The following is a 25,947-nucleotide window of genomic DNA, read 5'->3' on the forward strand; positions in this document are numbered from 1 at the left end:
GGGGCGGCAGCTCCTGGGCAGCCATCTCATGGTCCCGGCATCTCCACTGGGTCTCCACTGCAAGCCACGGTTCATCCTCATGGCCCCATGGGGTCTCTATGCAGGCAACCAGCAAACCCGCTTCACACTGCCCATGGCCATTTCCAAAACACAAGACCGTGTTGCAAACTCAATGACCCTCTTTCCAGCATTTCTTATACTCCACGATACCAGGTAGGGTGCCAATTTGTTAATCCAGGGGGGAATTAAGCAGACTTTGAAGAACAGGACTCCTTGAGCACTCAGGCCCCTTCAAAAGAGTCTACATTCTTCTTGTTGCCCCAGCGCAGGTCAGCTAGCCCAGTCTCAAAGGTTGTAATCTCTCAGTTGCAGCTGAACGGGCAATAGTTCACCCAAAGATTTTTCTTTCTGTGCCATATCCCTCTGCACATACCAGTTCATTTCTACGCAAAGCAACCCTGCACAACTTCTCAGGACATGGGCATAAGAGCAAGCTTCTCACACAAACTGCTAGCCCAGTCCAGGCACAGCTCTTTCTCACCCTCATAAGCCAAACCTCAGTCCATGGTTCTTACTGCATTCAGGTCTTAGAGCTCAGACCAGAATAGTCCATTAAGCTGTACTTACAGCACTGCAAGACATCTCTTAGGCCAAGGTTTCAACTCCTTCCACTTTCCTCTTGAAAATCAGCTACAAAAGGCTGAAGCCACATAGTCAGGTGTCTAGCAGCAACCCCACTCCTTGGTACCACTTTACTGTTGCAGTCCGGTTCGCATTGCTGGTAGAAATCACCCAACCAATAGCAGCTTCTGGGAAAAAGAGGTTTATTTGGCTTACAGGCTCGAGGGGAAGCTCCACGATGGCAGGGGAAAAACGATGGCATGAGCAGAGGGTGGACATCACCCCCTGGCCAACATAAGATGGACCACAGCAACAGGAGGGTGTGCCCAACACGTGCTTTTCTAATTCTGTCTTTTAAATTTATGTCTTTCTGTAAAGAGCCTCCTGAAGAGTTTACACTTACCTTTACGTAACCTGTATCATCTTTATTGGTAGCACCATATATTTACTGGTCTTTGTATAAGTTCCCTGTTGCATAGTAGTTATGTTACAGATATAAGTCTTTTTAGATTTTCAGTCTTCTCTCCCATTATATTTAGCAGGATACATGTTATTAAGAATTTTCTATTTATTTATATTGTCAAACCTCTTACCATGAATTTATCAAAATACTTCTTAACTATCTTTGAAAAAATGCTTCTAGGAAGTGTTACCAATATCCTTTTGTTTCTTTTTTAAAATTTTTTGTTTTATTTTTATTTATTTATTCAAGAGAGACAGACAAAGAGAGAGAGAGTGAGAGAGAGAGAATGGGCACACCAGGGCCTCCAGCCACTGCAAATGAATTCCAGATGTGTGCACCCCCTTGTGCATCTGGCTAACGTGGGTCCTGGGGATTCAAGCCTTGAACAGGGTCCTTAGGCTTCACGGGCAAGCGTTTAACTGCTAAGCCATCTCTCCAACCCCCTTTGTTCTTTTTATTTTATCATGATTCACACTTTCTTTTTTCCTGATTACTCTTTCTTGGCCATATAGATTTTATTAACCCTTTTAAGAATGAGCTTAATTCTTAAAAATTTTATTTATTTATTTGGGAGCAGAGAGAGTGGAAGTATATATATTCTTATATATATGTATGTGGAGAGAGAATGGGCACACCAGGGCCTCTAGCATCTGGAAACAAATTCCAGATGTATGTACCATATTGTGCATCTTGCTTTACATGGGTACAACTTTGTAATTTTGTTAACTTTGCCTGTTGTATGTTTGCTTACTCAGTGCTCTTAAGTTCTATTGCTCCTAGACTGGGGATATAGCTTTATTGTAGAGTACTTGCCTAGCATGTGTGAGGACTTAGGTTCAGCCTAAGAACCCAGTTTGATTCCCCAGGACCCATGTAAGCCAGATACACAAGGCAGCACATGCATCTGGAGTTCATTGGCAATGGCTAGAGGCCCTGGTGCACCCATTCTCTCTCTATTTGCCTCTTTCTCTCAAATAAATACAATAAAATATTTTTTTAATTTATGAGAGTGAGACATGGCTAAATATTTTAACAAAGATTACATCTTTTCTTTCTTTTTTTGTTTGTTTTTCAAGGTAGGGTCTTGCTCTAGCCCAGGCTGACCTGGAATTCACTATGTAGTCTCAGGGTGCCCTCAAACTCACAGCAATCCTCCTATCTCTGCCTCCCGAGTGCTAGGATTAAAGGTGAGCGCCACCATGCCCAGCTAAGATTATATCTTTTCAACTAATGGCTTACCCATTGAAACCCTTAGGTAACAGAAAGGTGACGTAAACCCAGAAAACTCAATTCTCCAATGCTACTTTAAGAAAACATATATAAACACACACATAAGTACCAGAAAAAGCGGGAGAAGATCTCATCAGAGCAAGCAGACTATCTGGACAAGTTGCCCCAGTCCGTGCAGGGAGATGATGGAGTCACCACAGAGACTGAGTATGATCATTATTTTTCCTTTATGCCACCATCTCACCCATGACTCAAGAGAAGAGAGAGAGGAGGAGGGAGAATCATGGGCTGCAAAAGACAGAGTCTAAAAAAATAATCATAACTCAAGGAAGAGAAGGAATTTTTTTCACATTTTCTACAGCACAGCATGATGAGAACATAAATTAAGTAAAACTAGAACTCAGACACAAGATGATCGAATGGCAAAATGAAATAAAATGGGAGGATGCAAGCATACAGGAACAAATTGAATACCAAAATACATTATGGGACTAATAAATAACCTATAAATAGAAGGAACAGAGCAGACAGCGCTAAATATTGATCTGGAGGAAAGACTGTAAGCACAACACATGCAGAGGAAAGGACAAGGGAAATTCATTAGAAGTTAATAGATAGGCATGGCACTTTGGTACACACCACACTGTTGGAACACTCCCAGAAAACTACAGTGGCTGAGTTTATCTCTCACTCAGCAGACAGTCCATGTTCCATGTGGTCATCAAAGATGTGGTTCCTGCCAGGCATGCCTTTAACCCCAGTGCTCGGGAGGCAAAGGTAGGAAGATTGCAGTAAGTTCAAGGCCACCCTGAGACGACACAGAGAATTACAGGTCAGCCTGGACTAGAGTGAGACCGTACCTCAAAAACCAAAGCAACAACAAAAAGATGTGGTTCCTATTGTCCCCTTCCAATGGTGGAAGCTGGCTCCTCCCCTCACCCACATTTCAGCCCACAGGAAGGACAGAGTCCAGGGCAAGCCCTCTGAGGAGGTGACCCAGAGGGTCCCTTCACATCTGATTGGCATGAATTTGGTCACATGGTCATTTAGTTATAGGCATACTGAGAAATGTAGTTTGTAAAGTAGCTAAAATTGGAGTGTCCTATTTGTTGTTTTATTGTTTTGCTTGTTTTTGAGGTAGGGTCTTGCTGTAGCCCACGCTGACCTGGAATTCACTAGTTTCGGGGTTGCCTTGAATTCACAGCAGTCTTCCTTCCTCTGCCTCCCGAGTACTGGGATTAAAGGTGTGCACTACTATTAGGTCAGGATGGGCTCCCCAAAATGGAGTCACCAAAGCCAGCAGGATGGTGACATTCCACATTCATCCACATTCCTCAAGGAACCACTCAGCCATTGTCTCTTCCTTGCCTAACAATGCCCCTCCCCCCAGGCCATGATTTCCTGTAAGTCACCTGGTTACTATTTTGGGATCACACCCTGCCTACTTAGATCTCCCCTAAATAAACCTTTTTTAAAAAAAAACTTTTCTCTTCCTTACCTTCCCCCAACTGAAGAGCCCTATAAAGCCCACTGTCTGTGGAATCTCAGGGTGACTGCTCTGCTCTTGAAAGCCAGTCCTGGCAGCTTGTGTTTTTCCCAAACAAAAGCTTCCATCTTTGCCTCAGAGTGGTCTGTTTGGTCTTGGTCCCTCCCGAACCTTACATCTGGTGCTTGTGACTTAGAGGAGGCTTCTGGTTTCCCTCTTGGGCATTCAGACCTCCTTTCCTCTGACCAGGCCACCAAGATGCCATTTGACCCTCTGAAGGCTTCAGACCATGTTTGCCTGGTTGGTACCAGTGTTCACATCCACCACAATTCGGCCTCGCTCTTCTTCCCTTCTGCACCTCCTCCCTCCTCGGTGAGTGCCCCTCTCAGGTTGGCTTGCTCTTTGGGTTTAATCCCTCCTCGTGGAAGCCATGCTGGCGTACCAGGCTACACCCCCCAGCCACTTTTGGGCCCCAAACCCCAGGGCTCGAAAAAGATGCACTCTCAACACCTCGGGTCTCTTGCTCTCTGCTCTTCTGTACCCTAAGGGTGCCTTTTGGTTAGGTTACACCATCTTGGGACCCCCCCCCCCCTCCTGAGCTCTCATCTTCCACTGCCAGCTGCTTTCCCCATCAGGAGCATAGGCGTCGCCCTTGCCCACTTACAGGCTAAAAAGCTGACAGTTGTGACCTGTACGGCCTCTGTCCATGTGGGAGGTGCAGGCCCATTCACCCTAATGGGCCAGGGGTGTCATATTGGTGTCCTGTGTGAACCCAGCTCCCGCCATTGCACTTTCAGACCTCCAGCAGCCTTTCTTCTTTATTCCACAGAAAAGGGGGTGTGGCAGTGGGAGTTCTGGGTCACATGAGGGCCTGTCCTTTGCCCCTGTAGCCTCTCTCTCTAAACAACTCGAAACCTCTGTCCCGGGCTGGCAGCCGTGCCTACACACTCTTGCTGCAGCTGCTCTTCTGGCCCAAGAGGCACAGAAATTCACTTTTGGACAACTCACTGTTCTCTCCCCGCTCAGGCTGAAAGATCTACTCTGCAACTGCTGCCTGTCTCCTCTGACCCCATCTAAAATTCAATTCTTTCACATCACTTTCCTTGATAGCCCTGACGTCACACTTGACTCTTGTCTGCCACGTAACCCCGCTAGCCTCCTGCCTCTGCCCAAACACCTTACACACCCCTGCTTCGAGACCCCAGAGGAGCTCTCCTATCGCAACCCTTGAATCTCTCTGTCTCCTCTCCCAACCCTGATCACACCTGGTAGATAGATGGCAGCTCCTCTACTAACTCACAGGGCTCTCCATAGAGGATAGCGGGGTATGCTATTGTTTCAGATGACCAGATAAGAGACTGGCCTATTGACTAAGGGTAGTACATCCCAAAAGGTCGAGCTTGTAGCTCTCACTAGAGCCCCAACCTTGGCACAAGGCAAGACAGTTAACATGTACACTGACTCTAAATATGCTTTCCATATCCTACATCACCTGCTGCTATCTGGAAGGAGAGAAGGGCTTCCTCTCAGCTAAAGGAACTCCCATTACTAACGGACCCCTTATCCTTAAGCTGCTACATGCCTCCTATCTTCCTGCAAAGACAGCTGTCACTCACTGTAGGGGACACCAGGCTCTAACTTCACCTGTAGCCAAGGGAAACTCTTGCAGACAGAGCTGCCAGGGAATCCAGCCTCCATTGCACGTATTCAGGCTCAGCCTTTTTCCTTGCCCCTACCTCCTTCACTCCTTTGTACACCCCAGGACAGTACCAAACTCTAACAAAACTTGGCGCTCTCCCAGGATCACAAGGCTGGCTACTCCTGGGGGACCTCTATTGCTTGCCTGACCTCCAAGCCACTACCATCCTGACCCATGTACATAATCTGTTTCATGTGGGATCCCGCCCTTTACAAAGACTCCTGACCTGCTCCTTTTCCATCCTTGCCTCTGCTCTCTAATCTCATCTGCGACTCAGGCTTGCTCACACTGTGCCAAGGCTTCCCCACAAGGGGGAGTCCATCCCCCTCCCTCTTTCAAACCCCAACAACACAGGGTGGACTGGCAAATAGATTTTACTCACATGCCTCCTCACAAAAACACTAAATACCTTCTCACCATGGTAGATACTTTCTCCTATCAGCCTTCAGCCACTGAGGAACTGTCTCCTCATCACCTGCCCTGAAGGGAGACCCTGGATAATGAATGACCACATTATCCAGCATCTTCCCTAAGAACTTGTCGCCTCCTATAGTCTGCATGAAGACACTACATAAGGGAGAAACCACAGTCCCTTGTCATTAACAAAAGGCTGAAATGTTAGGTCAGGATGGGCTCCAAAAATGGAGTCACCAAAGACAGCAGGATGGCGACATTCCTCATTCATCCATATTCCTCAAGGAACCATCCAGCCATTATCCCTTCCTTGCCTAACACCCCCGCCCGCCCAGGCCATGGTTTCCTGTAAGTCACCTGGTTACTGTTCTGATGTCACACCCTGCCTATCTTAGATCTCCCCTAAAGAAACCTTTTTTTTTTTTTTTAAACTTTTCCCTTCTTCACCTTCCCCCAACTGAAGAGCCCTATAAAGCCCACTGTCTGTGGAATCCCAGGGTGACTGTGCTGCACCCTTGAGAGTCAGTCCTGGCAGCCTGGGCTTTTCCTGAATAAGAGCTTCATGTTTGCTCAGAGTGGTCTGCGTGGTCCTGGTCACTCCCGAACCTCACACACTAGCACACCGGCTTGGACTGTTCTAATTGAAAAGAAAGCAGGCTCCAGGGAGAGAAGGGCAGGTGCCACAGTATGAAAACAATGAAGGACAAACATGCGAGGCTACGTGGTGTCCCCAAAACAGAGGACCCAACAAATGAAAGACAAGATGAAAAGAAAACAATGTAGGTGGAAATGAAACACTGAACTCCAGAAAATTTTGATCTAGAATACTTACCACACATTATTTCATAGTTAAGTGCCTGAACTTTGTGGGGGGTTTTTGTTTGTTTGTTTGTCTTGGTTTTTCGAGGTAGGGTCTCACTCTATCCCAGGCTGACATAGAATTCACTATGTAGTCTCAGAGTGACCTCAAACTCATAGCAATCCTCCTACCTCTGCCTTCCGAGTGCTGGGATTAAAGGCGTGTGCCACCATGCCCAGCATGCCTGAACTTTGAATATAAATAATGCTTCAGACATCTAGGCAATAAGTCATCTAAAAAGAGTAAGAATTCAGGTTGGCAGTAGATTCCATAATGTTCACCAGCATGGACAAGGGTGCCACATCTGCAAAGGCTCGGGGATGGGAAGGATGACCCAGGTGTAATTCAGCGCAAGGCTCAAGCAGGTCAGGTGCTCATGAACACTTGCTGGGGAGAACTGCTTGGAAGCCAAAGGAAGCTCATCAACCAAAACAGAGAAATCTAGTACTGAGAAGCAGATGACCACTGGACCTGCTTACATGTAGAAAAGGTGACCTTAGCAACCACAGCATCAGAATATAACGTGAACACTATAAGTCTAGACAATGTACAAATAAACCAAAATTGGGCGGCAAGGAGAAGAAATGGAGTTAAGAGAACTCTGATGCTCTTGTCTTTGGAACCTAGGGTATACTATACATAATAAAAACACATCGTAAAAAAGCTAAATGCTTTTAATAATTAGCTTTATTTAACTATACAATATGGGTCTACAAACTACTGCCTGCTTTTGTAAATAAAGTTTCACAGGAACATAGTGTCTTCTTAGTCCACAAAGTGCACTAGAACAAAATACCATCAACCAGGTGGCTCATGACAACAGAGCTTTATTCCTCATAGTCCTAGGAACTAGAAAGTCTAACATCAAACTCTTAGGTTTGGTGTCTGGTGAGTGCTTGCTTTCCGACCCATCGGAGGCATTTCTCTCTGTGTTCTCACATGGTAGAAGGGACAAGGCAGCTTTCAAGGACCACTTTTATGGAGATCCTAAGCCCCCACCTTTTTTTTTGACATAGGGTGTCACTCTAGCCAAGGCTGATCTGGAACTCACTCTGCAGTCCCAGGTTAGCCTTGAACTCACAGTGATCCTCCTGCTTCAGCCTCCCAAGTGCTGGGATTGAAGGTGTCCACCATGACGCCTGGCTTTCTAACCTCATTCTTGAGCACTTCACACTGAGGACCCAGTTACCTCCCAAAGGTCCCACTTCCTTACAGCATCACATGGGAGGGTCCCTTTCAGCACATGAGCAGGGACACAGACATTCGCACCTCGGCACACAGCTGCACCTGGTTATTTACACACTGTTGCCCTCTCCAGCAGGGACGGCAGGCCTGCATAGACCCCGCAAGCCCAAAATAGCTGCCATTCCAGCCCTTTCAGAAAAAAATGTGCCAGCCTGTGCAGAGGAAACTTATGTAGTTCAGAGGAATCTTATGGTTGAGAGGTTTAATAATTTGTCGAGCTTAATTCAGCCCTTTTCTATTAAATTCATGTCAAATTAAATTTAATAATGTAACACCAGTACTATTTTTATACCCTGATGTATCAATCATTCTAAAGACATCAAGGATGATGGATCTCGTAATGATAGTTGGCACGGTTTCTCCCATCTCCATCTCTGGGTGTCCGCATTGCCTGGAATCTTTATGATGAGCGTATATCATCTGTGCCAGAGTGATAAAAGAGCAGGTCCATTTGACAAAACAGAAGCAAAGATACAACAACATTAACAGTGGTTAATTCTGGGCTGGGACAGTGACTGCTGCTTTCTTCTTTAAGCTTTCTTATTTATTTTAATAATTTTTTTTCAAAAATATATTTACTTATTTATTTATGAGCAGAGAGAGAAAGAATAGGTATGCTGGGGCCTCTTGCCACTGAAAATGAATTCCAGATGTATGCACCACTTTGTGCATTTGTTCTTACATGAGTACTGAGGAATTGAACCCATGCTCTCAGCCTTTGCAGGCAAGCACCCTTAATTGTTGAGCCATCTCTCCCCAACCCACTTATATTAAAAAAAAAATAAACATTAAGCCAGGTGTGGTGTGCACATCTTTAATCCCAGCACTTGGGAGGCAGAGGTAGGAGAACAGCCTTGAGTTCAAGGCCACTCTGAGACTATATAGTAAATTCCAGGTCAGCCTGGGCTAGAGGGAGACCCTACCTTGAGAAACCAAAAAATAATATTAAAAAAAACAACAACATTAAGATATTAGTGAAGGTTTAACATAAAATAATAAAGTTCTGAATTATAGTCTTGGAAATAATAATGAGAGACCAGACATAAAAGACATTGCTCTATTTACAATATGAGTATTTTATAGTTACACTTTATATTATATATTTGTGAGGGTTATTTTTTTGTTTGTTTGCTCTTCTGACCTGGAATTCACTGCGTGGTTTCAGGGTGGCCTCAAACTCATGGCAATCCTCCTACTTCTGCCTCCCCAAGTACTGGTATTAAAGACAGGTGCCACCACACCTGGTTTGTGTGAGGGTGTTTTTTTTTTAAGTGTTGTTTTTGTTTTCTGAGGTAGCGTCTCACTCTAGCTCAGACTGACCTGGAATTCACTATGTAGTCTCAGGTTGGCCTCGAACTCTCAGCGATTCTCCTACCTCTGCCTCCCGAGTGCTGGGATTAAAGGCATGCGCTACCACGCCTGGCTTTTTTTTTTTTTTCTTTTGGTTTTTTGAGGTAGGGTCTCACTAGCCCAGGCTGACCTGGAATTCACTATGGAGTCTCAGTGAGGCCTTGAACTCATGGCGATCCTCCTACCTCTGCCTCCCGAGTGCTAGGATTGAAGGCGTGTGCCACCACACTCAGCTTTTTTTAAGTTAAAAAAAAATATTTATTTATTTGCGAGAGCAAGAGAGAAGCAGATAGAGAGAATGGGTGCACCAGGGCCTCTAGCCACTGCAAACCAACTCCAGACACATGTGCTACCTTGTGCATCTAGCTTATGTGGGTACTAGGGAATTGAACCTGGGTCCTTAGGCTTTGCAGGCAAGTGCCTTAACTGCTAAGCCATCTCTCCAGACATACTGTGTGAGTTTTGTATACTCTTCAAACTATCACACATATGATATAATATCATGTACAGTATACAGGAGAATCTGGAAACAGAGTATATTAAAAATTATCAGGCAATTGGCACATTCGTAAAGCTGACTTCTTTAATTGGCTTTACCCTCAGCTTACCTTCCCCATCAGTGTCCAGCACACAGAGCTCCTTCCTGCTGGTAACATAAGTAAGATGCTTTGCTCTGTTGGCACCACTCTTTCTAACTACAGTGGCATCCTCTCTTCCACCTCATATAACTCAATGCTTCACAACTTAAATATCATTTACTGCAGTACATCTCCACTTGGGGCTGCATGTCACAGTCACCTGGGGACCATTACAAAAATACCAAGGCCCAGGCCCCAGCCAAGCTCCTCTGTCTTAATCTGCCAGGGTTGGGGCCTAGGCAGCAGTCTTTTTAAAAGCCTCCCTGAGCAGTTGCCACGTGCAGCCAGGATTGAGAGCTGCTCAGAGCTTTTGAAAATACCCACTGGCAGAGTTGTTAACTGCTCCTCTTCTATACTCCATAGCCCTTGGCTTTCACATTGCTCATGAAACTTAATGATCATGGCATTAAAGTTAGTGTGACGTAGTAAGTGCTTAGGAAATGCTGAAGGGCGGTGGGACATTCTTCCTCCGACCAAGCTCGTGCAGAGCCGGTTATCCTCGTCATGGGAAGGGACAGCAGAGAGCGCGGCTGCTTCCTATCTAGTGACACTGCTTGAGGGAGTTGTTCTGTAGACTGTAAACCTCCCTGCAGCCTTTCCCTTCCCCAGCACACTACCTTTTCAGCATAATCCTTAGTTCTGGCATTTACATGCCCCCCCCCCCATGAGTGTAATATGATGTGTGTGTGTGTGGTGTGTATGTGCAGGTGTGCATGTGTATGTGCCCACATGGCACCCCAGGCACTGTGTAAAGCTAGGTGTGCTTGCCTGTGGTGCTCAGAGTGGGAAGTCAGGTGTCCCGCTCCATCGCCCTTCTGCCCATTCTTATTTGAGCTGGAGTCTCTTATTGATCCTGGAGCTTGCCTTTTTTTTATATTGAAAACTTTAATATATGAATGCACAGTAATTTGACCATGTTCCCATTCTATCTGTTTTTGTCCCCTCTTCCTCACCCCTCTTCCCTTGAGGGCACTCCTCTTTCATGGTTGTCCTTCTTCTGTTTTGTTGTCTCCTTCCTTTTGGCCTTCTCCATCCTCCTTGTCACAATGTTGGTGGGCTTGGAACCATGCTGATCTTGTAGGGCTATCAGTAACCACCACGGGGTCATGAATGCATCAGTCCGTTCATACCGGGAAGACAGTGCCCCAAAGTGACACATGTGCACCCCGTGGCTGCTTCATTCCTTCTTCTGCCCCTTGTTCTGTAATTTTCCCTGGGCTTTGGAGGCATAGTAGACATCCTCTTAGTTTCTGTTTGGGTGAGTTTTGAGTCTCCTCAGTGTCTATTGCCATCTCCACGGAGAAACTTATCTGGCCAGCAGTGACAGCAGCACTCATATTCTTTCCACCACCTCCTCTGCAGAGTCCCCCAGCCCCGGAGGCTAAGCTCTGGGATTACTCCTGTTGACATTTTGATGAATCCTGAGTCTCCCTGGTATTTGCCACTATCTGTACAAACACAGTCTTCTAACAAAAGTGAGAACAGTATTAATCAAAGGGCTGAAATATACACACTTAGAAGAATGTTTGTGGCCATAATGTCTCTGTTTAGCCAAAGGACAGTGGAAGCTTTCCTGTGGAGTCTATGACCTTCTAAACCATAGATATTTTAGGTGTTTTTGTTTTTTTTTTTTCAGGTAAAGTCTCACTGTAACCCAGGCTGACCTGGAATTCACTATGTCGTCTCAGGGTGGCCTCAGACTCACGGTGATCTTCCTACCCCTGCCTCAAGAGTTCTGGGATTAAAGGCAAGTGCCTCCATGCCCAGTTTACCATAGATTTTTGACTTGATACTCAGGACCGGGCATGAGTTATCTCCCAGGAAGCAGGGCCTCTTAGCCAATGAGGAAGCAGTTGATAACCCCCATAACTTAGTGCCTGTGGGTATATGTTGCCTGGCTGATTTTTTAGCTTGTAAGAAAGACCTACTGCTTGTTCAGACTGTAGAGAGCAGCCCGCACAGCACGTTGCAGCACTCTAGCTTCCCGTGCTTTTTGTGAGCTTCAGAGATACTCAGGTGTTTGTCTGCTCCCTCACAGGACTGGGGTTACAGACGCCGATGACCACAGCCAGGGAACCAAATTCGAGTGGTCTCTCAGACCTCCTGGGGCTCATTTGCTTGCACAGGAAGTGCTCTCTACCGCTGAGCCATGTCTCCAGCCTCGGCTTTTCCTTTCTTTAGACTGGTGCAGAGTCTCTCTTGTGCTTAGGTCCGATGAGATGGGGCATTCATCGAGCAGACAGGTGACATGTGGAGAATCACAGAAAGCAGCGCTATGAATGTGCTGACTGCCTGACAGAGGGGAGCTGCTCCCTGCTTCCCACCCTCTCCTTCATGTCATTCCTGACCATGCACTTTATGCCACAGGGCTTCCAAAGGCTCTTGTCAGATGTTCCTTACAAACAGCTTTCAGAAAATCCAGATAAATTCACCCTGTGCCCTGGATCGCCAAGCCCGTTCTTCACTCCTTCGCAGTACTTACAAGCTCAGGTGGAACTGTTCCCTCGCTCTTCACTGTGCCTTTGCCTTGCTGGCCCTGCTTACCAGCCAGACCCTGCCCCTCTTGATACCCGCTCTCCTCAGCCATGTATATGCTATATCTGGGGTAAAATGCACGGTGGGGGGGGGGGAGTATCTCAGCTTCCCTGATCAGGGGGAGATCTGGAAGCTTCACAAATCTGCAGGGGTGGGGAGAGCACAGGACCAGAAAGAACTGGCAGCGTTTGTCTACAACACTGAGTTCCACGTCACGTCACACAGCTCACTCACTGAGGCAGGGATGGCTGTCCCTGCCCTTCCCCTCCAGCGCGTGTGGTATGCTCTTTTTATTCCATCCTATTTCTAGCAGACTGGGGTGTGGTCTAGTGGCACAGAGCTCCCTTCTCATGTACCAGGCCTTGAGTTTGATCCATGGTCGCACAACAGAACAAAACAAAACTTGACCCTACTTACGTATTTACTGAACATCAGAGTTCATGTTCATGGGATGATGGCTGCATTCTAGTGTCCCTTCAGTCCCACAACCAGGGAGTGCACCCCATCTGCTCACACTGAGATTTCCCAGCCAACAAATGTTGCATTTGGAGGGAACTTTTCTACCTCCAGATTTAAAGAAGTGTTCCCTTTCTCCTTCCTTCAGTTTTCCAGGCCTAATGAGCAGGGAGGTATAGTTCAACGGAAGCCAATGACAGCTGCCTCTACTTAAAATTAGATTGACTTTAAAAGTGAATGAGGACTGGAGAGATGGCTTAGTGGTTAAGGCACTAGCCTGCAAAGCCTCAGGACCCAGGTTCAATTCTCCAGGTCCCACATAAGCCAGCTGCACAAGGTGTCACATGCATCTGGATTTCGTTGACAGTGGCTAGAGGCCCTGGCACACCCATTCTCTCTCTCTTTCTCTTTCCTTCTCTCTCTCTCTCTCAAATAATAATAATAATAATAAACTGAATGATCTGTGTATGTTTAGTATACTGTGTGACCTGAAGCAAATTGGCTAACCTTTCTGCCTTCTTTACCTGCTTAGTAGTAAACCATTACCTAGTTCCCTCGGAAGTTACCTAAATTAATTAATGTTTGGAAAATGATTTGAAAATTTAAATTGGTCTATAAATACCAGATAGTGGAATTTTCCCTGCTGGGAGGCCCAGGTAATCTATAACCTCCTATAATAAAGGTAAAAATAGTATACTGGTGCTAATGCAATTAAATATGATTTATGTGCAATGAATATAATCTTTAAAATCTAAAAACCATTAAACAGAAACAATTCATATTTCATAACTATAATAAAAGCATTTTATGACTATAAGAAAAGTAATTATCTCCTATGAGGGATTGAGACATTGTATCTTTAGCCATTCCTTAACTCTCCAAGAATCATACTTGGTGACCAATGTATTTCTTTATAAATTCTTCCAGCTTATTTTTTTTAACCTCAAGACTTTATAATTTATTTCCTGGGACATCTACCTGTATACACCTTGTCTATATGCAAAGCCTCCTATGTCAAGATTTTGTTGTTTTATATTGTAGTCATTAAAATTGAACAAAATCTTAATAGTTCCTTTATTAACTACTACACTGATTTTGCGTGGTGGAAATCACCACACGTTAATTGGATTTAATTAACTATTTTAAATTACACAAAGTCCTAACAGTAGACCACAGTACAGGGTACTCTTGAGCAATAAAACTAGAGGTGATATTGCTACTTTATTAAAACTTAATGAAACTATTCATAATCATATTTATTGTTTACAAGAAGAACACTGTGGTTCATTGTAAAAGCAAAATTGTCAGCTGAAAACAAACAAATTTTTTTGTCACTTAGGAGAAGATTCAGAAGTTAATAAAAGGGTCCACCGTCTCCAACCTCATGGTCCTGCCATCTTCTCACCGCACTGGTCCCTACTTTACTCCCTTACCAGTCCTGCAAAAGGATGCCAGCAAAGGTCAGTGATCCTGCAGCCATGTTCCATGCTTAAGGGTGGAGAAGGAAAGAACCTTTAGGTACAGTCAGATGCCTGATTTTGAAAGCTAGCCTAGCCACCGATCTTCCTAGGTGAAATCAGATAAGTCAGGTCTTCACTCTAAACTGAGATTCTTCCTTGATAAATTAGAAGGTTCATCTGGGGGCTGAGGAGATGGCTCAGGGGTAAGATTCTATGCAAGCATGATGACCCGAGTTCTATTCCCAGCATCCATAGAAAAAGCTGGGCATGGTCACATCATTTTATGGATTTCATATTAACTTAGACATTGATATTATTATGTATTAAAATCATTGTCATGTTTATGTGATATTACTAGAAGCTATCATCTTCCAGTAGTTTCTGATAATATAATTAGCACTTAAAGTATGTGTGGACTAGTCTAAATTCAAGTTGTTCAGTATCCACAGTGCCTAAAACTATATCCAGCATGTTGTAGATATGAAATTGTTTTTGGTGTTTTGGTTTTTCAAGGTAGGGTCTCACTCTGGTCCAGGCTGACCTGGAATTCACTATGGAGTCTCAGGGTGGCCTCGAACTCATGGTGATCCTCCTACCTCTGCCCAAGTGCTAGGATTAAAGTTGTGCACCACCACGCCCGGCTGAAATGTGAATTGAATGAACGAATGAATGAATTATGACTACACTAATGAGTAAGAATTACATGTCATTCTCTTTACTTTTCCCTGCTGCTTAATTTAATTGGTTAAAGGGTTAAAGAATGCCTAAGTGAATCCCCTTCTGTATCTCAAATATAACTGAGAGAGTCTTTTGTCATTCCTGTCCCACTTTGTGTAGAGTATTCAGGAGCCAGAGTTAATCCCAAGGGGTCCTTCTGGTACTGGAGATTCACAGTCCTCTTCTTTCTTTCTTTCTTTCTTTCTTTTCTTTTTTTTTTTTTTTCTTTTGAGGTAAGGTCCCATTCTGGCCCAGGCTGGCCTCAAACTCACAGTGATCCTCCTACCTCAACCTCCTGAATGCTGGGACTTACAGGTGTGAGCCACCAAGCCTGACAGTCCCCTCTGCTTCTTAGTTGCTGTATACTCCATCTCTGGACTTTAGTCTGCTGGCAGTGGATAACTCTGGATCCATACAAGTGTCTGAATTTGTTAAGTTCCCCTTAACTGTAATTATTTCTTTTCTAGTTATGAAAAATATTAGTGATATACACTTTCTAGTAGCAAACATAAAACAATAACAAACAGTAGCAAAATTTCTATTTCTTGATTCAGTATCATTTTATATTTTTTCTGGATGGAGATGGGATGAATGAATGACTCAATCATTGCTTTAGCACATAAAAATTGCTACAAGAAGGGCTGGAGAGATTGCTCAGTGGCTTAGGCACTTGCCTGCAAAGCCTAACACGATTTCCCGGTACCCGCATAAAGACAAATGCACAAAGTGGTACATGTGTCTGGAGTTCATTTGCAGTGGCTGGAGGCCCTGGTGTGCCCATTCTCATTCATTTTATCTCTCTCTCTCTCTCTCTCTCTCTCTCTCTGCTTGCAAATAAATTAAATAAATATATATATAAGATTTTTTTAAGTTGCAACAAGACAAAGATGTGATCTTCCTTTCAGTGAAGTAAGCATCATTCTCAAGCATGAAATTCCATGAAAGACCTTGTTTGTATAAGAGATTTTCCCAATTTTCTTTTAGTAAAAGAAGAATGATTTAAAAAAAAAAAACTAGTCATATTTCAGGTTTATTTTAGTAAATTTTGGGTACAGCACAAATCACACATGTTTGATTTCCCAGGGAGTACCCCCCCCATACACCACTTCAGGAAGATTTTGAAAGCTAAGAGCAGAGTTTTACTAAAACTATGCAAGTTACTCTATGATAGGAGAAAGGGAAGAATCAGTAAGAGTTTCTGGCTTGGGAGTCAAAGGGGGATATTTAAAGTAGTTCAGTTTTCTCACTTTCTATCTGATTCATGTAAGTATTGATCTACACAGGCTAAATGGAACAGAGCTCCTCTAAGAGAATTGGCGATCTAATTTAATTGTTTTATTCTTAAGAGACACATCGCAATTGTACATATTTATGGTGTACAGCAAGGAATTTTAATATATGCATATAGTGCTATGCTGTAATTTGTTATCCTATAGTAGACAGATATACACAAACAGATTGATGATGTGTTAACGACCTAAAGATACTTTCTTTGTGCCCCAAACTTGCCTACAGTCATGGCATGAGAAGACATTTACTGCACTGGCAGGAAACATTCAGCCGGTTTTGTTGTTGTTCTTATTTGGTTATCGAGGGTCTTGCTATGTAGCCCTAGCTTGCCTGGAACTTGCTATGTAGTCTAGCCTGGCCTTGGGCTTGTGAGCCTCCTATCTCTGTCTCCTCTGCCGGAGGTGATCTAATAAATTAATGCCAACTAGAAATAGAAAACCATTCCACATGTATAATGAGAGACAACAGGCTCTCCTCATTACGGATACATGGACATATGGATACAGACAGTGTGTGCACCCTTAATTCTACAATATTACCCACCCTTCTAAATATTATCTGTGAAGGAAAAGCAAACACAAAACACAAAAACTTAACAGTATAGACATCATAAATTCCCAGTTGATGCAATCTCAAAATAGACAAATAGAACAAGCTATATTCTATGCTGTCTGCCACCTAGCAAGACAAAGTCCCTTACCTTCAAGTCTCTCACCAAGATCACCAAATTCCGCATCCTTGCAGCTACCAACATGAAATAATCTGTCATCTGTAAATCATCCAGAAAAGAAGGTAAATTAAGAATTAAACCAAGGAAAACAAGTGTGAACCAAGTTCTGTTGTCACTCTGAGCTCACCAGTGGGAACCAGGGGAAAGCTGCTTGCTGATTTCAGGTGACTGTTGGCCAGTCCTCCAAACTGCTGTAAGTCATGATTCTTATACAAATATAAAATGAACACATATCAAGGCTGTATTTAGCTCATTAATGAAATGAGGGAGCCAGTAAGATGCTATAATCCATTCAAAGGAGAACCCAAGTAAGAACACATTTACAAATCAAAAATACTGAAATAGGGCTGGAGGGATGGCCTAGCACTTAAGGCGTTTGCCTGCAAAGCCAAAGGACCCAGGTTTGACTTCCCAGGGTCCACATTAGCCAGATGCACAAGGGGGCGCATGAGTCTGGAGTTCACTTGCAGTGGTTGGAGGCCCTGCTGTACCCATTCTCTCTCTCTCTCTCTCTCTCTCTCTCTCTACCTTTCTCTCACTCTTTCTGTCAAATAAATAAATAAATAAATTTTTTAAAATACTGAAATAAATTTGCGAATGGATATGCAACCCCTTTCTTCCATGTGGCAGAATTTAGTTGCAGGTATGTAGTAAGGAATTACTCACATTGCGAGCATATTTCCACATACTAGCCTCAACTTTTATAGACCTGGAAATCCAAAGCCAAGGTGTAGAGCCAGCCCTATAGAACCAATTAATCTCCAGAGTTCTCAACATCTCAATGAATTTTTCCCTTCCAGAAGTGAATGACCATGTCTATAACTGTCTAAAGTTAACTAGGGTTAGGATTTAAGCCATGTTTATATTCTTCAGAATTCTCAGAGAATGCAACTGACTCTCAAAATACAAGTGTTTTAAGTTATTAAGAGCCATTTTCATGCCTGAAAAAGAGGCACAGTTCTTAGGCAAAGGATTTGATGTTTTTAGTGATGACAAAGAATCTTAATATTTTTAAAATGCAGAGTTGGACCATAGTGTTATAACAATTAAAATCTGAGATACTATTTTCAGAGGGTTTGAAAGCCCTATTGTGGATCTGTACTTCTTAAATGTAAAGAGTACCAACCAAGGGGCTGGGAAGATGGCTCAGGAGTGCTTGTCTCCTGAGCACAAGGACCCCAGTCGGATCCGCAGAACCCACATAAAAATCCAGGCATGGCCACACACACCTGTAACACTAGTCCTAAGGGCAGAGACAAGAGAATCACTGGGACATGCTGGTCAGCCAGCTGGACTAAAAACAACAGCTCTAGGTGCAGTGAGACTCCATCTGAAGGAAAGTGGAAAGGATGACAGAGGAGGGTACCCTACATTCTTCTCTGACTCAAATAATTCTGCTGTAGGTGGATCTGAGAGTTCTTTCTGGAGTAATTGTTTTACAGAAGTGGCCTTCCGCTCTCCATCCCCATTCTTCTGACCTGCTCTAGCAGCAGACCATTGGTAACAGCAACATCTTATGATCACGGAGGTCCTAAGGCAGACACAGACAGCTATGGTCCCTCTTAGAAGGACCTCCTCAACTCAGGCCAGTGACGGTCTGTGTACCAGGAAATGCTGAAATCCAAAGTTCTCTTCTTTGTATCGTGTAAGAAAACAATAGAAAGCTGAAGCCCTAGCCAAGGTCTATTGCACATTGTCCCCCCAAAATGCAGAGATGCACCTTAATCAAAGTTCTGCCCCCAGCAGTGGGCTTGTTTAAGTATTCACTTATTTATTCATTTGCTCACTCATTTAACAGCATGTCTTACTCTTTAAAAAGACTTGGCCACTGCTCGTTGATGGCACAGTATGAGCTCTAGAAATTTTGTGAATTAGTTGCCCTGTTACACACAACTAATCTGGTTGGCACTCATAATTTCTGGAGTTTGAGAGATATCTAAAGGTAAATACTTCTTGTGATAGTTTGAATTTTGTCCCCAAAAGACTCAGGAAGTTGTTTTTTTTTGTTGTTTTTTGTCTTTCAAGGTAGGGTCTTGCTCTAGTCCAGACTGACCTGGAATTCACTATGTAGTCTCAGAGTGGCCTCAAACTCATGACAATCCTCCTACCTCTGCCTCCCGAGTGCTGGGATAAAAGGCATGCGCCACCACACCCGGCCTAGACTCAGGAGTTCTATTAAAGCTTATAACTTAGATTTCCAGCTGTCTGGCTCAAAGAGGTGTGTATGTGTGGGAGACAGGGGATGGATCATGGGGTCCAGCCCAAAGGTGTGTACATCTTGGGGGTAGATCTGATTTTAAACTTCTAAAGGTCTTCAGAGCAGTATGAGCTCTGCCTGGGTCCCTGCTGTTTGGCCGCTGGTTTTGCTCTTGTTGGTGCTGCTGGCTGTGTGGTGGCGTCTCTGCTCAGATCTGTGAAGGAGGGGCAGCTTCTTCTGCCACCAATGGAACCTCCCCTGGATCTGTGAGCCTGAAATAAATCCCTTCCTTCTTTGACAAAGTATGACATGGGCAAGGTTTCTAGCACACAAATCTTCTTTCTTTCAGAACAAAGAGTCTCCTTGGTTATTAAGAACGTGTGCCTAATTTCCCTGAATTTGAGAAGGAGTTAACAATATTACCAGTGATTGAAAATGTCATAAGTATAAAGAAGTTTTAGTTTGCCTTGAAATTATATTTCTACCTTAAAATGAGATTACCTTCGTGCAATTTTATTTCATATTACCACTATTGGAAATTGGATTTTTCCTTGGGTTATAATATTAAGGGTAAATGAACATGTACTGTAGCCATTTTTCATGCAAAGGATTAAGGCACCAGAACATACCTTACAAATAAGATGATGAGTCGTGTTAAGTTACCCTTATAAAATTTATAGAGCTCAGACTTTGTGGAATTTCTTAAACTTTTATCTGTAAACCTTCCTTTCAGGGATTTTAAGTATGATAGAACGAGGGCTGATTCCCCCAACAGCAAGGATCACCTTCCAGAACCCACCCATTAAGCCCAAAGCAATTCCTTTACATAGCTTCGATGAACCACGGAGGATTCCACCTACAGGTAAGCCACCCCTGCTTGTGCACATAGCCGAGGTTGCCCGGATACTGCCTTCCACATCTAGCCTTCCAGTAGCCAACTCTCAGGCTCAATCATAGGACAAAGTGAACGCTGCCAACAACCTGAGTTTTACTTCAGGGAATAAAGTAACTTTGGCTGTCTGTGGAGAGCCTGCACTCTGTGTGTTAGCAGGTTAGTGTTTTCAAGAGAGCTTGCAATGTGGCTGGGGAAACAGGACAGATCTAATAAAAATTTAAAGTAGCATAGAATAAATACCAACTGGGAGCTTCACTCTCATGCTAAAGGAGTTCAGAGGAATGATGGCCAAGGGCTGAGATAACAAAAGGCCATTTCAAAGAGGGGGTTTGAAATGGGTTGCTATGGAAAAGCACCTGCCTGGGAACCAGCTGACTCTTTCCAGAACCTCAGAGAAGCCACTTACTTCCTCTGGACCTCAACTGTCCCTGGTATAAAAGGAGGGGTTTGGGTTAAATTAATTTATTTGTTTGACAAATCTTGTTAGATGTTTTCTTATTCAAGTTAGCATTTAGGCACCAGGAGCCAATCCAGGTCAATCAGGAATTATTTCTGCATGGTGCTTTGGTTCTAGTGGGAGACAGAGGCCACAGCAGGCAAGCAGTGAAGATTGTAGCTAACGGGGGCTGGCTACATTGTTCATTGGTTAAGGCACTTGTCTGCAAAGCCTAAGGACCTGGGTTTGATTCCCCAGTACCTACTTAAGCCAGATATACAAGATACCACATGCATCTGGAGTTCATTTGCAGTGGCTAGAAGCCCTGGTGTGCCCATTCTCAGTTCTCTCTCTGTTTCAAATGAATAAAAATAAATAAAATATTTTTGAAAGATTGGGGCTAGAGAGATTGCTAAGTGGTTATAGCATTTGCCTGTGAAGCCTAAGGACCCAGGTTCGATTTCCTATAACCCATGTAAGCCAGATGCACATGGTGGCTCATGCATCTGGAGTTTATTTGCAGTGGCGGGCCCATTCTCTCTGTCTCTCTCTCTGTGCCTCACTCTGGGCCCCTCTAAAATAAATAAATAAAATTCTTTTTAAAAAAGATTGTAGCTAAAGGCAGGCACCAGAAATAAAATAATAGGGGCTAGCCCCAGGAATGTTTCTCAGAAGAGGAATGAGGGCTGAGCTGAGATCCAAACCAGAAAGAGCCAATCATTTACACATCGAAGGAGATGCGCTCCAGATACAACCCTGGACAGGGACAAAGTCCCTGAGGATGAGCCCTGCCCGAAGGTCGGGCTGTGAGTGAGAGCGGGCAGGGACAAGCAGGCTGGGGAAGAGGGGCGCAGACACTATGCCCTCTCCTCAGTACATCGCCCTTCCCACTTAAGGCTGCTGCTGTGGTGGGAACAGTTAAGCTGCACTGACATTTCTCAGGGTTCCCTGCAGCCAGGTGTGCCATTTGACCAGATTCTGAGGATGTAAACAAAAACAGAGAGGGAAAGTTCTGGCTATGTCCTTAAGAGAAAGTCCTCCGACTTTCCTGTCTTCCCTGTGCGTAGCTGGGATGAAGATGTGACCATGAGCTGGACGCCACATTGAGACTGCCAGAGCTGCCTAGCCGATCAACCCGATCAACCCACCTTCCTTTGGACTGTATGTGTGAGAGAAAAAGAAAGTCTTGTTTCAGTCACTCGTTGTATGTTACAAATCTTTCTTGACGGGACATTTTAGACTGCCCCAGAGCCAGCAGAGCAACCCCTAAACCATGGTAATGAGTTGGTTTTAATGCTACTTACAATGAGAAACCCCCACACCACATACACACACACACACACAAAGGCCGAAGCAGGAGAACAAGGTGATCTGACTCTCGTCTCAATACCGTTCTGACTACCTTGCTGGTAATGCTCCCTAGGGAGGCATGAGGAGAAGCAAGAAGACCACTTAAAAGGCTGTTACAGGGGCTGGGGAGAGGGCTGTCTGGGTACAGTGCTTGCCTCACAAGCAGGGGACCCCAGTCAGATCCCAGAACTCACAGAAAAATGCCAGGCACCCCGTCAGCACATGGCTGCCACTGCAACAGTGGACAGGCAGAACCAGGAGGACCCTAGAGCGGCTGGCCAGCCAGTCTAGCCTGCCTGGTGAGCTCTAGGCCAATGAGAGAGATGGCTCGTCCCGAGGAACAACTGCTGGCCTCCACACACATGTGTACCCACTTATATATACATACACACTCGCTATGCAAAAAAAAAAAAAAAAAAAAGTCTCTTGCCATAAACCAGGTGTGTAAAAACGTAGAGGATCTGAGGCAGATGAGAGCAGTGGAGAGAAGCAAACATTGAAGTCATATTGTGGACATGCAGCCATTAGGAGGTTCTGATGGACGGCAGCAGGAGAGGTACGGAGGATACATGTACACGAGTATATTAATGCAGACGTGTGAAGGTGCCCTGACTTCTGTGTCCATTGTAGAGCTCATGGAAACTTCAGTCTATGGCTTATACTATATGGCTACAAAGCACAGCCCTACTATGAACATTTCTGCTGAGGCTCAAACCTTGGGCCTTTACATGTATTAGGCAAGCACTCCACCACTAGGCTACCTCTCCAACTCTGTGCTTGCCTTCTAATGCAGGATACATATCCAAGGGTAGGATTGCTGAGTTGCAGGGAATATTATGCTCAGACTTAAAAGATATGGCTAGAGCTGGAGGGATGGCTTAGCAGTTAAGGTGTTTGCCTGCAAAGCCAAAGGACCCAGGTTCGATTCCCCAGGACCCACGTTAGCCAGATGCACTAGGTGGCACATGTGCAATGGCTAGAGGCCCTGGAGCACCTATTCTCTCTCTCCTTCTTTCTCTCTTTCAAATAAATAAATAAAAATTAATCTCAGCACTCGGGAGGGAGGCAGAGGTAGGAGGATCACTGTGAGTTCGAGGTCATCCTGGAACTACACAGTGAATTCCAGGTCAGCCTGGGCCAGAGTGAGACCCTGCCTCTAAAAAAATTAAAAAAGAAAAGATATGGCTAAACAGTTTTCTGGAGTGGTTGTACTGGTTTATCTTCCTAGTGGCATCTGAGTAGTTCAGAATAGCCATCTTTGTGACCAGCTGGTACTTCAAATTTTACCTCCCAGCCCTCCTGAAGAGTCTGCTGTGCCGTCTCTCTCTGGACTTTGTTTCATCTCCCTGATGAGCACTAAAGTTGAGAACGTTTTCTGATATAGGAATCAGTCATATGAACAGCCTCTTTCATGAGGTGATTTAGGGTTTTAGATGCTTTATATTGCTTTGTCTTTCTGTTTTTAGTGATGTATGGAAATTATGAATATATCCTGAGCACAAATCTTTTATCAATTATGTGTTTTATGAATAATATTGTTTACTCCCTTGCTTGACATTTCACTTTCTTTTCCTGGTGTCTTTTTATTTTATTTTTGTGTAGAAATTTGTATTTTAAATTTTTATATTTTATTTATTGATTTGAAAGACAGAAAGAGAGAGAGAGGATGGGCACACCAGGACCTCTAGCCACTTCAAACAAACTTCAGATGCATGCGCCACCTTGTGTATAAGGTTTACATGGGTTCTGGGGAATCAAACCCTGGTCATTAGACCTTGCAGGCAAGTGGTGTCATAACTGCTAAACCATCTCTCCTGCCCCTGAGTTTTAATATTTATGATCAATTTTATGATGCTTAATCTTTTATACAAGAGCTTCCACCCAGCTGTGTGAAACACAGAAGTAGCCACATTGTAGCCACATTTCCAGATTTCAGTTTAAATGGTACTTAGAGACTACAAAATATCAAGTCTTTTAAGTGTGTTCTTTAAACTTTTAATGTTAACATAATTATAGATTCACGTGTATCCACAAGAAATAATACAGAGAGAACTCATACTCCTTACATGGTTTCCCCCAATAGTAACACACTGTAATACAATCATATACTATGGATATTGTCACAATCAGAATCTATCTGTCTGTCTGTCCACCTATCCATCTATCCAGCCAGCTGGATGCAGCAAGTTTCCACAGCCTGCAGTTCTAGCTACTTTGAAAGGGAAGCCTGGAAATACTCCTTGTAGCCCACTTGAGGCAGCCAAAACCAAGTCCTCAAAGTGAGATTGTAAATGACATGCTGATGCCCTTGACCAGAGTGCTGAGGCCCATGTCTGTCAGCCCATTCGAAGGCGTGTTCTAGAATGGACAGGACAGGGTGAGGCTGAAGGAGCTGAGATGGAATAGGCCTAACTTCTTTTCACTCAATTGACCATCTAAAGGAAGACTTGTCTCTGTCTTGGAAAGAGTAATGGGAGGATTTCTCCCCCTGAGAAGCCAGGCTTGGGCTGTCAGCAGAGAGCTGCCAGGCACCAGGGGCATTGTGATAGAAGAACCCTTCATCTGGCCCCGGCTCAGTATATTCTCCCAAAGTTGTTGCTTATAAATTTAATTGATTTCAAAAGGAATATTTATGATGTTATTCACTTGTATCAGTTACCCCAAGTCATTTCAATTTTTAATCATCTTTTAAATAGTATGTAATGAAATAGCCCATCCTATGAAACCATATTACCTTGCAAACAAACATGAGAGTCCTGGCTACATAAAGGGGTCTTAAAAACATTTCATAAGGCAAGCATGACTCAGTTTCCTGCTCTGTCAACCTGCCTTGTCATCTCAGCACTTTGCCTAAGTTAAGTTGACTCGGACAAAGCGGTCACCATACCTTACATTTGGCTTGGAAGTCAGTGTTCACACAGGTTTTACTGAAGGGATATGACAAAGAGGGACACTGAGCAGGCAGCGGGTGACAGAGCCATGTGACTCTCAAGGCACAGCTCAGACAGCGTCCATGCAATGCCTCAGCCTCTTCTTTCTGGAAAAGGTAACTGTGCCCCACCTCTGTCCACAGCCCTCTTTGAAACAGCTAAGAAACCACCACAGCCACCACCACCCATTCTAGAAGAAATGGAATCTCAAAAGAAACCAAAGTCAAAGGTACTCATATTTCTAATTACAGAAAGAAAATTGCTGACATACAACATTGTTTGTGACACTTTGGGCAGTATCCACATACTGTAGGATTACACTTTTCATACTGACTTAGTAATATTTGAATTGCTTCTGGAGATGGTTGTTATTAATTATTATTATTTGCAATAGTAGCAGTATCAGACCCAGGGCCTGTCTCACACTAGGCAGCACTTACCGGTAAGCTACACAGCCCCTAATTTGAATTGGGTGGGTTAGTGTACGTATCAACTCCACCCCGGCCCACTGTCAGTAGGGTCTAACATATCCAGTCTTGGTGCATTGTTGGGAGATTAGCCAGATGACTTCGTGTAGCAGACAGCTTCAGGTTCACCGAGATGCACTTCCAGACCGGGCACAGTTATGGAGGAAGGGATATTTATTGAAGCTTACAGCTCCAGGGGAAGTTTCATAATGCCAGAAGCTGGCCTGCCTTCACAGGTCCAAGCAGAGAGAGAAATAGCCACACGCCCAAAGCCAAAAGCCACACAGCACACTTTAGAAACTCAAGGGGGAACTAAGCACTTTGCATATCTTTAGATTGGAATTTCAAACCCACCACCAGACCTTAAGATCCATCCAGTGACACCTTCTGCAGCCAGGTGGCTGTGAAGCCAAACTACAAACTAATAAAACACCGAATATATTGGGGGCCATCTATTCAAACTCCCACACTGAGTCTGC

The 25,947-nt window shown here is 44.1% G+C and overlaps 1 protein-coding gene across 1 annotated transcript in view; it reads left to right on the forward strand.

The window, feature by feature from the left end:
- Positions 1-14,362: 14,362 nt before the first annotated feature.
- The window catches only part of Iqch (IQ motif containing H), a 134,910-nt gene continuing 123,325 nt past the window's right edge, over positions 14,363-25,947 (forward strand). Inside the window, exons 1-3 of the mRNA XM_045160624.1 lie at positions 14,363-14,456; positions 20,124-20,252; positions 23,538-23,541. Coding sequence (XP_045016559.1) covers positions 14,381-14,456; positions 20,124-20,252; positions 23,538-23,541 — 209 coding nt within the window. The 5' untranslated portion in view covers positions 14,363-14,380. The remainder of the gene's footprint in view (positions 14,457-20,123; positions 20,253-23,537; positions 23,542-25,947) is intronic.

Source organism: Jaculus jaculus, chromosome 10 (assembly GCF_020740685.1).
Source record: "Jaculus jaculus isolate mJacJac1 chromosome 10, mJacJac1.mat.Y.cur, whole genome shotgun sequence".
Taxonomy (NCBI): domain Eukaryota; kingdom Metazoa; phylum Chordata; class Mammalia; order Rodentia; family Dipodidae; genus Jaculus; species Jaculus jaculus.